The following is a 13,118-nucleotide window of genomic DNA, read 5'->3' as shown; positions in this document are numbered from 1 at the left end:
TCAGGCCTGCTTCCTTCTCTCTGGTAACCGGCCATGCACAGCTTGTCATACTAGGAAAAAGAGCTGTCTGGAATAACTCTTAGTAAAGTAGGATGTCTGCTAGAGGCATGGCATGCCCCTGAGCAGAAGGGTGAAATGCCAAGACTGATCTAGGAAGCCCAAGGGTACAGGAAGAGGATTAGCCACAAGGAAGCTTGGCCTCTTGCCTTGGCTCCATTCCCCACTATAAACTACCTTGGCTACCCTCCAACCATACCCAAGAGCAAAAATACTATTCACTTGAAAATTAAGGAAAACTATGAATGTTATTTGTTAAGTTTTCTAATTCAGTGTTTCCCAAAACATGAGGAGCATACCAAGTTTTAGATGATACCAGAGTGCGGTAACTAGATAACACTGAACCATGTGGTGAGAAGTCCTCTTTTTGGTTCTCTTTCCATTCTCCTGATTAAGTCAAGCAGAGAATCTCGGTTGGATGCTCGGACATCTTTACCACTTTGCAAGATCTGTTCATCTCCCTTTTCCCACAGACACGCAGAGAGATGACAAGCCTCGGGCTCCGAGGCTTGGGAAGCAAGAACATCTGACTTCAATAACTTCTACAGTGAAAACAAAAGGATATTTTTACAGGACTCTCTTCCTGCAATTGATGCTGGTTTTCCACGTATAGTGGTAAAATAGCTTCCTTTTAAAATAAATCAACATTTATTTATGTAAAAAAAATGGAGGATTGATTTAAAATGAGGAAATTGTCATCCAGGTGGTATCTGGATATGGCAAAAATGATGTACAGTTTGAGAAACACTGATCGTTTCTAAATGGCTATGTGCTACAGGCTGCGTTCCTAAGAATCACCAGCCCCCTCAGGAGGCCGGGAGGAGGGGAACGCTTGTCCTTACCTCTTGGCTATGTTCAGGGTAAGATCCAACAGGGTAGGGACCTGCCATAGAGACCACCAGGCAAAAAAGTGAGAAAGTGGCAAATTATTTGGGTGCGGTTGGCAGATTCCCGTTGGTCTTAAATGCACAGTGGCTCCTGGACGTTCCTTACTAGCCCCCAGGAGGGAGGAAGTAGAGAGAGTTGGGAGGTTGTTACTTTTTGTTTCAGGAAAGAATGGGAACAAGAATGGCATGCCAAGGTTCAAATGGCCATCCCAAAAAGGAATCTGGGCCGGGCACAGTGGCTCATGCCTACAGTCCCAGCTATTCGGGAGGCTGAGGTGGGAGGATCCCTTGAGCCCAGGAATTCGAAACTAGTCTGGGCAAAAAATTGCAAAAAGAGAAAGAGAAAAGGAATCAGACCTTTGGAAAATGGGTTTTCCAGGTGACAAGACATGAGTTTTAACTGGGTCTTAGCTTAGAGGCAGGCAAGACAGGAAGGACACTAGGAGAAAATAGTGGGGCTTCTTACACTCGAAACCCTTCAGAGATGGGGGAGCAAGGGAACACCCCCATCATGCCTAGATTCATTCAACACCACTGTGACACAATCATCTCCCCTCAGGGGACTCTGAAACAGCCAGAGAGGGGACACAACATGCCCAGGGTCACAGGTGTGGCCCAGCAACTGCCCTGGGACTGGAACTCGGGGGCCTTCACTCCCAGCCTGGCCTCCGTCCTCCTCGGCATCCCCTCTTTGATGGGCAGGTTTGGCCCAAGACCCTCATCACCTGCCCACTCTCCTCTCCATCTCCCTACGGTGGACCATCCACTCTTGTCATCAAAACCCTTTCATCCTTCTAGTGACAATATCCCAATTCTCCTCCTGACACTCAGCTTCCACTGATGACTATAGGGGTGGGTGTGAGGCTCAAGCCTGGCCAGTCACAGCGGTGCATTTTCTGGAGACAGTGACTGGTTCAGGGACAGGAATGTGATCCTGTCAGTGTCTGGCCCCAGCCAGTGGGATCCAGTGAGAATGTGCCCCGTTTGCTGAGAACCCTGGAAGTAATGACAAGCGCCTGGAGCTGCTGGGTGCCCCTGCATGGAGCCTGGGAATAAAGACAACACAGTAGGTGGCAGAGGTGACAGATGGAGAGAAACTGGGTCCTGATGACATTGTCTGAGCACCTGGATCAAGCCTTACCTGACGTCAGACCCAATGGGCCTGTTCTTTTTATGAGAAAATATATTTCCTGCTATGTTAAACCAGTTTGAGTGAGGATTTCTGTTGCTCATAAGCAAGAGACTGACCATAAACATGATGCTGCTTCAACAGCAGCAGACAGTTTTCCTCCTCCCCGGTCTGGACAGCCCCAGAGCACCCCAGGAGGAAGGGGGGACGCAGCTGAGGGTGTCGGCCCTCGCCTCACTCCCCTCCATGACAGGCTTCCCTTTGCCTCCCTCTGAGCCCTCCAAAAAGCCGGGCCCCCAAGTACCTGGAGCCGTTGCTGATGAGAATGCTCTCGCGAATTGTCAGAGTGCAGTAATACCACACCAGCAGGAAGTTAAAGACCTCATCGGTCACCCTGGTGAGGAAACAGCGAGGGAGCAGGCGTGAGAACCAGGGACAGGCGTCCCACCCTCGCCCCGCAGTACAGCAAACCAGGACGAGGGCTGCCCGCAGCAGGTGCTGCCTCTGGACACCCCACTGACGCGGAAGGCAGCGGAGTTTGGCCTCTCGTGCGTCGTCTCTGCCCTGGAATCCTATTGCCCTCCTCACCGTGCTACCTGGACGCTACCTGTGCTTCCAGCTCCTTCCCTGACCACCCAGCCCAGGGCAACCCGTCTGTCTTCCAGATTCTCCCGTGTGATGTGAACTCTCTGGTAGGATGGTAACATGAGGACTTTAAGAACAGGAAACTTAATATTCTAAGTTGTCTGCAGTGTTAAGATATAAACTCCTTCCATCCCCTTACCCAGCTGGAAACCACCTTACACATACAAAAAAATCCCCGCGGGCCGTGCAGTCTGGAAGACCGACTCAACTCCTGCAGCTCTGCCATGGCGACCACAGCCGTGCTGGGCCGTGGTCAGTGTGGAGGGGGACAAACACACTATGGCGGGGCTTGGCAGAGACCCATCGGCCTAGGACTTGCCAGTCCTGTGGGCTCTTTCTAGGGTCCAGAATGCCTGCAGACCATCTGTAAACGGAAAGGCTGAGCTACGTGAGCGTCCCTAGGTGAAGGGATCCTGGGACAGAGCCAGTGACAACAGCCCTGCACGGGCTCCCCCGCCACTGCCAGATCTCTGACAAGGCGTCGGTGAAGGCTTTGTCTTTGACCCCAACAGGGACGCTCCACTGTACAGCGTCGACAGCCGTACAGATTCACTCAGCACCCACCAGTGCCATCTGTCTGCGCAGAGGAGGGAAAACACCCCCAACCTGCCCCGTTTCTCTCCCTGAACTGGGAGATCCTTTGGGAGGATCCTCCCCTGGCGCCTTCGGGGCCGGCGCTGTCCGGCCAATGCCGTGCTTTTGGACTTTGGGCTTCCAGGACGGGGAGAAGATATGTTTCTGTTGTGTGGCCCCCCAGTTGGTGGCACTTCGTCCTGGCAGCCCTAGGAGACTAATCCAGAAGGGGGTGGGAGAAATGGAAACACCCGGGCGCTCTCGAGCCTCAGGACTTGGCAACTCGCACGGTTTTGCCCTCTGAGGGCCCTGGAGGCCCCAGCGCGAGGGGATCCGGTTGCACACCGAGAACTTTTACCCTCTCCGAGGGACACGTGGGAAGGCGTTACTGCCGTGTGCAGCCTTTGCCCCCGTGGAGAGGGGTCAGGCCCCGGGCAGCAGGTGGGCATAGGCCCAGGGCCTAAAAGAGCCTTTGTTAGGACATTCAAGTGGCCAGACAAGCAGCTGGACTCCCAGCCAAGCACCTACCAGGAAACCAACCCTTGGCATGTGGACCAAATGCCCGAGCTGTTCTTGGCTGCTTCCCCCGGGGCAGAAAATCCAGGGCCAGAGGGAGGGACGAGACCCGTGGGCAGGAGCCTCAGCCTCTCGGAGCCGCACGGCCTTGTCCTGCGCGGATGGTGGCAGCTAGGCTCTCCAGCCACCGTGGCAGCCTCGCACGGTGTGGGCTCACTGAATCGTCACACCCTTGTGAGGCAGGGACTGCCGGCCCCCTCTATTTTACAGATGGGGACATGGAGGCCCAGAGGGAACCCACCCTCTTCTTCTTCTTTGTCGTCCTTTCCTTTTTTTTGTAATTGAGATATAATTCACATAGCATAAAATCTGCCCTTTTGAAGTACACAATGTAGTGATTTTTAGTGTATTCACAGAGTTATACAACGACCACCATTTCCTAATTCCAGAACATTCTCATCACTCCAAAAAGCAGCCCTATACCCACCCCAGCCCCTGGCAACCACTGATCTACCCTCTGTCTCTATGGATTTGCCTGTTCTGGACATTTCACATCAAGGGAGTCATACGATGTGGCCTTTCGGGATTGGCTTCTTTCACTCAGCCTGACGTTCCCAAGGTTCACGCATGTTGTGGTGTGTATCAGCCCTTTGTTTCTCCTCATGGCTAAGTAACGTTCCATTGTGTGGACGTGCCACACTCGGCTCTTTCTTAACTACTGCAGAGCAAGGCCTTCCCAGCAGCCGTTTAATAGATACGTGTCAGACGCGTGCAGCGTGGACAGGGCTGCCATCTGTCATGAGAAGTGGCCCTTCTCTACCCTACACCTTGTCACACCAAACACTGCCGCTGCAGAAGCAGGACTGACCCTAGGTCCCTCTGGCCCCCTCCCTCCCGGCCCCCTCCTCATGCCCCACACACGTCGCCATACCCCGTTACCTGTAGTGAAGGACAAATCGACACGCCACCGCGCCCAGGAGCAGGATGATGGTCAGGTAGAGCTTGAACTTCTCATACTCGTCCTTGTAGGCGAACCTGCCATGACAGACCCCCCCCCCATCAAGGAAAGGTTACGTGACTGTCTCTACTCCACCGTCTGAGTGCGGGACGCTCAGCTCCTCGACCTGCTGCCACGCCCTTGTGCCACAAGGACCTTCCTAGCCCACCAAAGGAGAGACCTGGCCTTGAATTAATGGTGGTGACCAGTTAGGGAAAGAAGTTGCCCATGTCCCAAGACAGCTGCGTCCCAGGACTCCTGGCTTAGGGTTCTGGGCTGGTGTTAGGAATGGGCAGCGGACAGACACAGGGTCTCCTCCCTCAGCCAACTGCTGTGGCAGAAATGCCAGGGTTCAATTTTGCCTGGAAATGGGATGGATGCAGGGTGGACAGGGCTGCCCATTTCCCATGAGAAACAGAGCCATTTCTCGGGGGAAACGAGAATGTCCACCCACCATATTGTGAAAGGAAGGAAGGAAACCTTCCCCAAGTGGTCTCCCCATTGAGAGGGAAAGTGTCAAAAATACTAAAAGCCAGAGCCCTGTTAATATTTTTTTATTTATGCAAAAACTCTAGCTTAGACCATCTTCCCTGAGTTGAAAGAGCAAACTGCCTGGATTCCTTTGAGCCACTCTGGGCACACTCACTTGGCCTGGTTGCTGAGGAGGGTCACGTTCACGTTGCCGAGCACCAGATTCAAGTAGAGCCTGGAAGGAAAGACCGGTGAAACCCATGACCCTTACAGGCAGCCCCAGTCAAAAACATTCAAACTTACCAAGCACGCACTGAGCCCCCAATGTTAGAAGATAGGTTGCTAAGCTCAGTGTTCCCACACCAAGGGAGAATGATGATTAACAAGAGAACTGTACAACTGTACAACTGTGACACATGACAGTGTGATAAACCCATCCCCCATAGAAGATGCCTTAGAGACTATTTCCCAGCCTCCCTTGCAGCCAGATGTGGACATGTAACTAAGCTGTAGCCAATGAGGTGAAGGCATGGATATGATCTCTAGGTCAATTTAAAAAGAATTCTCTTTAAAAGTAAGGCACAATGGGCTGGCCACAGTGGCTCATGCCTGTAATCCTAGCACTCTGGGAGGCCGAGGCAGGAGGATCGCTTGAGGTCGGCATCTCTACTAAAAATAGAAAAATTAGCCAGGTGTAGTGGTGCACGCCTGTAATCCCAGCTACTCGGGAGGCTGAGGCAGGAGGATCGCTTGAGCCCAGCAGTTTGAGGTTGCTGTGAGCTAGGCTGATGCCACGGCACTCTAGCCCAGGTGACAAGGCAAGACTGAGTCTCAAAAAAAAAAAAGAAAGAAAAAGAAATAAAAGGCATAATCTTCGTAAGTACATACATCTTAAGTGTACAACATGATGACTTGTTACATATTTACACACGTAACCAACACCTGGACCAAAGGATAAAACACTTCCAGCCCCAGGAGGCCCCCTCATGCTCAGCCCACCCCAAGACAGCTGCCCTCCACCAAAGGTAGTGACTGTCATGGATTCGTTTTGCCTATTTTTGAACTTCACGTAAATGAACACAGTGTGTAATTTTTCATGCTTAGCTTCTTCTCTCAATCTTATGTCCATGAGATTCAGTCACGTTATATGCAAATCTGCATGTCCTTGTTTTTCACGGTGTATTCTATTATACTGAGTCGATAATACTGCAACTTAGTTATTCCTTCTACTGTTGATGAACATTTTGTTTTCAGTTTTTAGTTGTTTTTGTGTATGTGGTTAGAGTACCAAAAATCTACCCTTATGGTAAACTTCCTGTGCATAATACAACATTATTAACTCTAGTCCCCCTGCTTTACATTAGATATCTAGACTTATGCAGCCTACATAACTACCACCTGTACTCTTTAACCTACATCCCCCCACTGCCCCCCACCCCTGCCCTTGGTAACCACTGTTCTACTCTCTATTTCTATGTATTTGATTTTTTTTTTTAAGATTCCACCTATAAGTGAGATCACGCAGTATTTTTCTTTCTGTGTCTGGCTTGTTTCACTTAGCACAATGTCCTCTGGGTTCATCCATGTGTTTTCACTTTTTGACTATTACGAATAAAACTGCTATGAACATTCTTTTTCTTCAATAGAGATATAATTCACATACCATAAAATTAGCCCTTTTAAAGTATACAAGTTAATAGTTTCTAATATATTTACAATATTGTGCAACCATCACCCTTACCTAATTCCAGAACATTTTTACCACCCCAAAAAGAAAGTCCATACCCACGAATAGTCACTTCCCATTCTCCCCTCCCCGCAGCCTCTGACAACCACCCATCTACTTTCTGTCTCTATGGATTTGCCTACTTTGGACATTTCATATAAATAGAATCATACAATATGTGGCCTTTTGTGTCTGGCTTCTTGGCTGTGAACATTCTTGTACACAGCTTTTACAGGCAGGACATAAGCACTCATTTCCTTTGGGGATATACCCAGGAGTGGAATTTCTTGGTCACGGGGTATGTACGTGTTCAGCTTCAGCAGGAAATGGTAAATGGTTTTTGTAAAAGGGGTATCTGCTTGCCCTCTACAGCCTGACTGTTTCGCCCTTCCTGAAAATGTGGTGGTACAAGCCAGCTTTGGCCGTGCAGAGGAGGACAACTCCCCAAGGGATGGTGGAGCCGTAGCTGAAAAAACCCCGAGCAACTAGATGACAAGTGCCCCACCCTTGGCCCCCTCGCCTCTGGACTGCTGTGTGTGAGGGAAACTTTTCTCTCGTTGAGCCATGGTATCGTTTGGTCTCTGTTACAACACTCTAACAAAGGTGCAAATACAGAGTTATGGGACCTTGGGGAAGAAGAGTAAATTCCACAGAGGGAGAGGGGTTTGGAAAGGCTTCACTGAGGTAATAACATTTGAATTGGGCTTTGAAGGATAAATAGAAATTTGAGAGGAAAAAAGAAAACAGAAGAACCTTCTTTCTAGCTATGTATGAGTTGACTGCAGGGATATTTCTGGTCTGGTGTAACTAGAATGGAGGTGTAAGAGGACATCTATTTTCCTGCCTAGCACACAGTCCCTACTTCCTGAAAGGGCAACTGCAATTTCCCTTCAGAGAATCGCATTTCCCCCTAGGACCTCAGGCAAGGCACGTGACCCAGGCTTGGCCAATCAAGGCAGTGCATCCTCCTGATTGGGTTAAGAATGATCATGTGACACCATCTAGGCCAATGAGAATCAGCCCTGGGACTTTTCCCAGAATGACTAAGGAACAGACTTTCTCTACTAGTTGATTACCAGAGAGGATGCAAGCCCAAAGCTGCTGGGCACCAGTTTACAGGAAAAAAACCTACTTAAGAATGAAACTAGGCCGGGCGCAGTGGCTCACGCCTGTAATCCTAGCACTCTGGGAGGCCGAGGCAGGCAGATCGTTTGAGCTCAGGAGTTCGAGACCAGCCTGAGCAAGAGCGAGACCCCGTCTCTACTAAACATAGAAAAAAAATTATACGGACAGCTAAAAATATATATAGAAAAAAATTAGCTGGGCATGGTGGCACATGTCTGTAGTCCCAGCTACTTGGGAGGCTGAGGCAGGAGGATTGCCTGACCCCAGGAGTCTGAGGCTGCTGTGAGCAAGGCTGATGCCACGGCACTCTAGCCCGGGCAACAGAGTAAGACTCTGTCTCAAAAAAAAAAAAGAATGAAACTCATACACTGGAAAAGTGAGTTTAAAAAAAAAACAAACTAAATGAGAGGCAGGTCCTACCAGGATAATTTGAGTAGCAGGATCCAGCCCTACCTGAAGCTATTCCTGGGCTTTTAAGTTACATGAGCCAATAAATCCCTTAGTTTTTCTTAAGCAACTCTGAGTTGGATTTTCTGCCATCCCCAAACCAAACATTCCTGACTGACATAAGATGCACAGAGGACTGGGGAGAGGGGAGCCAGGAAGGTGGATTTAAGTAACACCGTGAAAGAGGGTCATGAATGCTGGGCTACTGTAGAAAACGATCACCTAACTCATGGGGTTTTAACCAAACAACAAAAAAGAAGCTCAGAGGAATGGGTTCAGATGTAACCAGGGTGGCAGGCCACCTGCCACCCCACCATGAGCCTAAAAGGAAGCCCCTCCTCCTGGTGGGAGGCTCTGCCTCAGTGCTAGGCTGAACCAGGAAACGGGGTCACAGTAAAGCAAGGGGACATGCTTTAGCAGACCATGCCAGGTCACCAAATGACACTGTTAGGGGGTCTCTCTGGAACAAAGCAGCACTGGTGTCACGGGAGGCAGCAGATGGGAACTTTTTTGCAGGGGGAAGATGGAAAGAAACTCAGGCTTGGAGTCAGAATGTCTAGTGTTTGGCCGGGCGCGGTGGCTCACGCCTGTAATCCTAGCACTCTGGGAAGCTGAGGCAGGAGGATCGTTTGAGCTCAGCAGTTCAAGACCAGCCTGAGCAAGAGCAAGACCCCGTCTCTACTAAAAAAAATAGAAAGAAATTAGCTGGACAATTAAAAATATATAGAAAAAAAAATGAGCCAGGCATGGTGGCACGTGCCTGTAGTCCCAGCTACTAGGGAGGCTGAGGCAGTAGGATCGCTTCAGCCCAGGAGTTTGAGGTTGTTGTGAGCTAGTCTGACGCCATGGCACTCTAGCCTGAGCAACAGAGTGAGACTCTGTCTCAAAAAAAAGAATGTCTAGTGTTCACATCCTGGCTTGGCCAAACCTGGCTGAGCCACCTGGGCCAGATATTCCCTAATGTCTCTGAACCTTGTCAAAATAGGGATACTTGAAACTGACACACCAGGTTGTTGAAGATAAAATAAGTGACGTCAAGGGAGCTCCCAGCACAATGTAGGGCATGCAGCAGGCACTCAATAGGTGTTTGCTCTCTTGAGAGAGAACATCTTCCCTTTTGACCTCAAGTGCACCAGGTATGCGGCAGGTGCTGGTTCCTCACGAAAGCCGTCCCAGGAATGTCACTACCACGCGGCAGGACAGAGGTTCCCTCCATCCCAGGCTCATGGAGAACATGTAGGAAGGGTTCTGGCTCCTTCTCTTTCCCGCCCTTGCTCCCCCTTCCCCTCAACCCAAATCCCCAGCAGACAGGTGGGAGTTGCATGGACCAGGTGTCCTGGGCCTGGGCACCTGCCCATGGCAGGGGCGAGGCAGTCTCCAGCTCCTACCCGTTCTTCTTGGGCAGGTAGGCCTCCATGTCGAAGAAGACATTCTGCCGCTCCTTGATGTTCGTGGCCATCTGCTGAACGAGCTCCGCCTCCTCCCGGCTGGCATGGCGCTTGTATCTGTGGTCAGAGGTGCAGGTGCAGAGGCAGGGGCATTACTCACATGGAGGAAGACTCTGGATGCCCTGGGCACTGCCCTCCACCTTTCTGCCCCCACACCTCTCGCAACTTCAGTTCTCCATCTGCACTCTCTGGGCATGATGCCGGCTCCCTGGTAGCCTTGTGATCTTGGGAAAATCCTTGAACCTCCCTGCCTTATTTTCCATACCTCAAAATTGGGGATAACATCGGGCCTGCTTCATAGACAATCCCCTGATGAGGATTAAATGAGCACATACGGTGTAAGCACCTAGAATAACACTTGACACATAGTATCAGCTCGATGGGTATTGACTGGCATAATCTTCTTTTTCTCACTTTCCAAGGATACCCTAAGGATGGCTAGGAGGACACGCAGAGACGCACTTGAAAGCACAGGCAAGGCAACCAATAAAGGTCTGTTATTCTTCAGTAACATTTCACTCTCAAAACTAGAAAAATAAGGGCTGGGCGCAGTGGCTCACGCCTGTAATCCTAGCACTCTGGGAGGCCGAGGCGGGTGGATCGCTCGAGGTCAGGAGTTCGAGACCAACCTGAGCAAGAGCGAGACCTCGTCTCTACTAAAAATAGCAAGAAAATTATATGGACAACTAAAAATATATACAGAAAAAATTAGCCGGGCATGGTGGCGCATGCCTGTAGTCCCAGCTACTGGGGAGGCTGAGGCAGTAGGATCGCTTAAGCCCAGGAGTTTGAGGTTGCTGTGAGTTAGGCTGACGCCACGGCACTCACTCTAGCCCGGGCAACAGAGCGAGACTCTGTCTCAAAAAAAAAAACAAAACTAGAAAAATAAGGCAACAGACACACCTCAGAATGGGAGGGGTCCTTAGTTTAAGAACCTAACTCACAGGTCAACCTTCTAACCAAGTGCTTCTCAGCTGGGAACACTGGGCAATGTCTGCAGACACCCTGGTTGACAACAGGAGTGGGGGTGCTGCTGGCACCGAATGAGCGGAGGCCAGGAATGCCAGGGAACGGCCCATGGTGCACAGGGAGGCCTCCCGCAGCAAAGAATTACCAACAGCGCTGAGGCTGAAAAATCCTGGACTGAAAAAAAAGTCTCAAGACTCTGAGTCCTGGCCTCAGTAAGATGCATTTTTCTAGGACACATCTGATGATGTGTCTACGTGGACCCATCCACACTCTCTACCCCGTGACTAGTGGGCCTCCGTTTCCAAAATGGGCAGCCAAGCCCAGGGGCATAATCAGGACCTTCCCCAATATTGTCCACAACGGAAGCACTGACCAGGAGTCACAAACCCTGGAAGGGAGGCCCAGCTAAGTGACCCAGGACAAGTCACTTGGAGCCTCAGTTTCCCTGCTTGACTAGGGGGTCACAGCATCCATTGGCCCCCTACACGTACAAGGGATGACAGTACTTCCCAAACCATGAAGACACAAGTATCGGGACGTGAACTCGAGCTGGGCTCAGGAACTGAGCTAAGTCATGAGGTCAAGCACACCCCCACCGGGGATGCCAACCTAGCAGCCCTTACGCCAGAGCCCCTGGTGGGGACAGCGTTCCACACCCACAAGAGGGACATCAGCTGTTTACCCGTCCAGCAGGGCTGCTTCTTAGAGCAGCACCAGCCTTCATCCTCTCCTCCCCACCCATGTGGCTCAGGTAGGGGCTGTCTCCCGCTCCCCGAGGTCCACACACTGAACACATGACATAGCCCATTCTCAGTGACGGCTCACACAGGGCACACGGCCAACCCCAGTCAGTGGGGATTACACCCAGAACATGTGCTGAAGTATTAGGAAACAGAAACTCCTTCTGCTGTGGCGGCAAAGCCAGCGGGAAGCAAGGCTAGGGGACATAAGTGGGCACTGCTGGCCATCCTGGTGATCAGGACAGGACAGTCAGCCTGAGAGTGAAGCCACCCTAGAGGAGGGCAGAATTTAGAGGAAAAAAGCATCCTACCAATACCCTTTGACCTCTGGATCCAGGGAAGCCTGAAGCTACTCCTGGTCCTGGTTTTTTTCCACTAAAATTTCCATTCTCTGCCCAAGCTGGTTCTGAGTTGGGCTTGTGTCCCCGCAAACCAGGGGGGCCTTGCGTTGTGGCCGCGCCTACCTCTGGAGTGTGCGCTTCAGGTCCTTGAGGCACTTCTTCTGCCTGCTGATGGAACTGCTGCACAGCGTCTGCAGCGCGCTCAGCTCCTCCAGCTTCTGCCTGTAGATCCTGTGCGTCTCCTGTGCACAGAGGAGCCAGGCAGGTCATGTTTCACAGCTCGCCCCTGCTCAGGGGATTGGCTGCAGAGGTCACACTCAGATGGCCAAAACAATACAACTATCAAGGATGTGGCTTGGAAAACTAGGACTGGAGCCGGGCACAGTGGCTCACACCTGTAATCCTAGCATTTTGGGAGGCCGAGGCGGGAGAATTGACTGAGGCCAGGAGTTCGAGACCAGCCTGGGCAACATAGCAAGACCTCCATCTCTACAAAAAATAGAAAAATTAGCTGGGCATGGTGGCATGGGCCTGTAGTCCCAGCTACTCGGGAGGCTGAAGCAGGAGGATCACTTGAGCCGAGGAGTCTGAGGTTGCAGTGAGCTATGACGATGCCACTGCACTCCAGCCCAGGCATCAGAGTGAGACTCTGTCTCTAAAAAAAAAAAAAAAAAAAATCCAAACTTGCAGAAGAATTATAAAAACAACACAAAGAACTCCCCTCTCCTCTTCACCCAGACTCACCGACCACTCTCACTATGCTGTACTTGCTTTATCCCCCAGGTATGTGTGCTCACGTGCACACGCAGGTGTGCACAAGCACACGAAGCGTGTGTTCTTTTTCTATGTCAGATACCACTAATCTACAGCCCGCAAGCCACCTAATTCTGTATGGGCAGTAAGACAGAAATGGGTTTGAAAACAAATTCAAAGAATATTCCATGACATGTGAAAATTCCATTAAGTCGGCATTGCAGTAGCCATAAATAAAGTTTTACTGGAACAGAGCCACGCCTACTCATTTACATATTGTCTGTGGCCGCTTTG

General features: G+C 50.7%; 1 protein-coding gene across 1 annotated transcript in view; it reads right to left on the bottom strand.

Annotated features, from left to right (window-relative positions):
* The window catches only part of TMEM120B (transmembrane protein 120B), a 36,449-nt gene that overhangs the window by 11,042 nt on the left and 12,289 nt on the right, over window positions 1–13,118 (bottom strand). The window contains exons 2-6 of the mRNA XM_045534896.1: window positions 12,195–12,313; window positions 9,962–10,078; window positions 5,451–5,510; window positions 4,747–4,842; window positions 2,378–2,467 (exon numbers count right to left, since the gene is read on the bottom strand). Coding sequence (XP_045390852.1) covers window positions 2,378–2,467; window positions 4,747–4,842; window positions 5,451–5,510; window positions 9,962–10,078; window positions 12,195–12,313 — 482 coding nt within the window. The remainder of the gene's footprint in view (window positions 1–2,377; window positions 2,468–4,746; window positions 4,843–5,450; window positions 5,511–9,961; window positions 10,079–12,194; window positions 12,314–13,118) is intronic.

Source organism: Lemur catta, chromosome 21, assembly GCF_020740605.2.
Source record: "Lemur catta isolate mLemCat1 chromosome 21, mLemCat1.pri, whole genome shotgun sequence".
NCBI classification, from domain to species: Eukaryota; Metazoa; Chordata; class Mammalia; order Primates; family Lemuridae; genus Lemur; species Lemur catta.
Note: the sequence above shows the minus strand (reverse complement) of the source record. Positions and strands in the feature narration are given on the sequence as shown.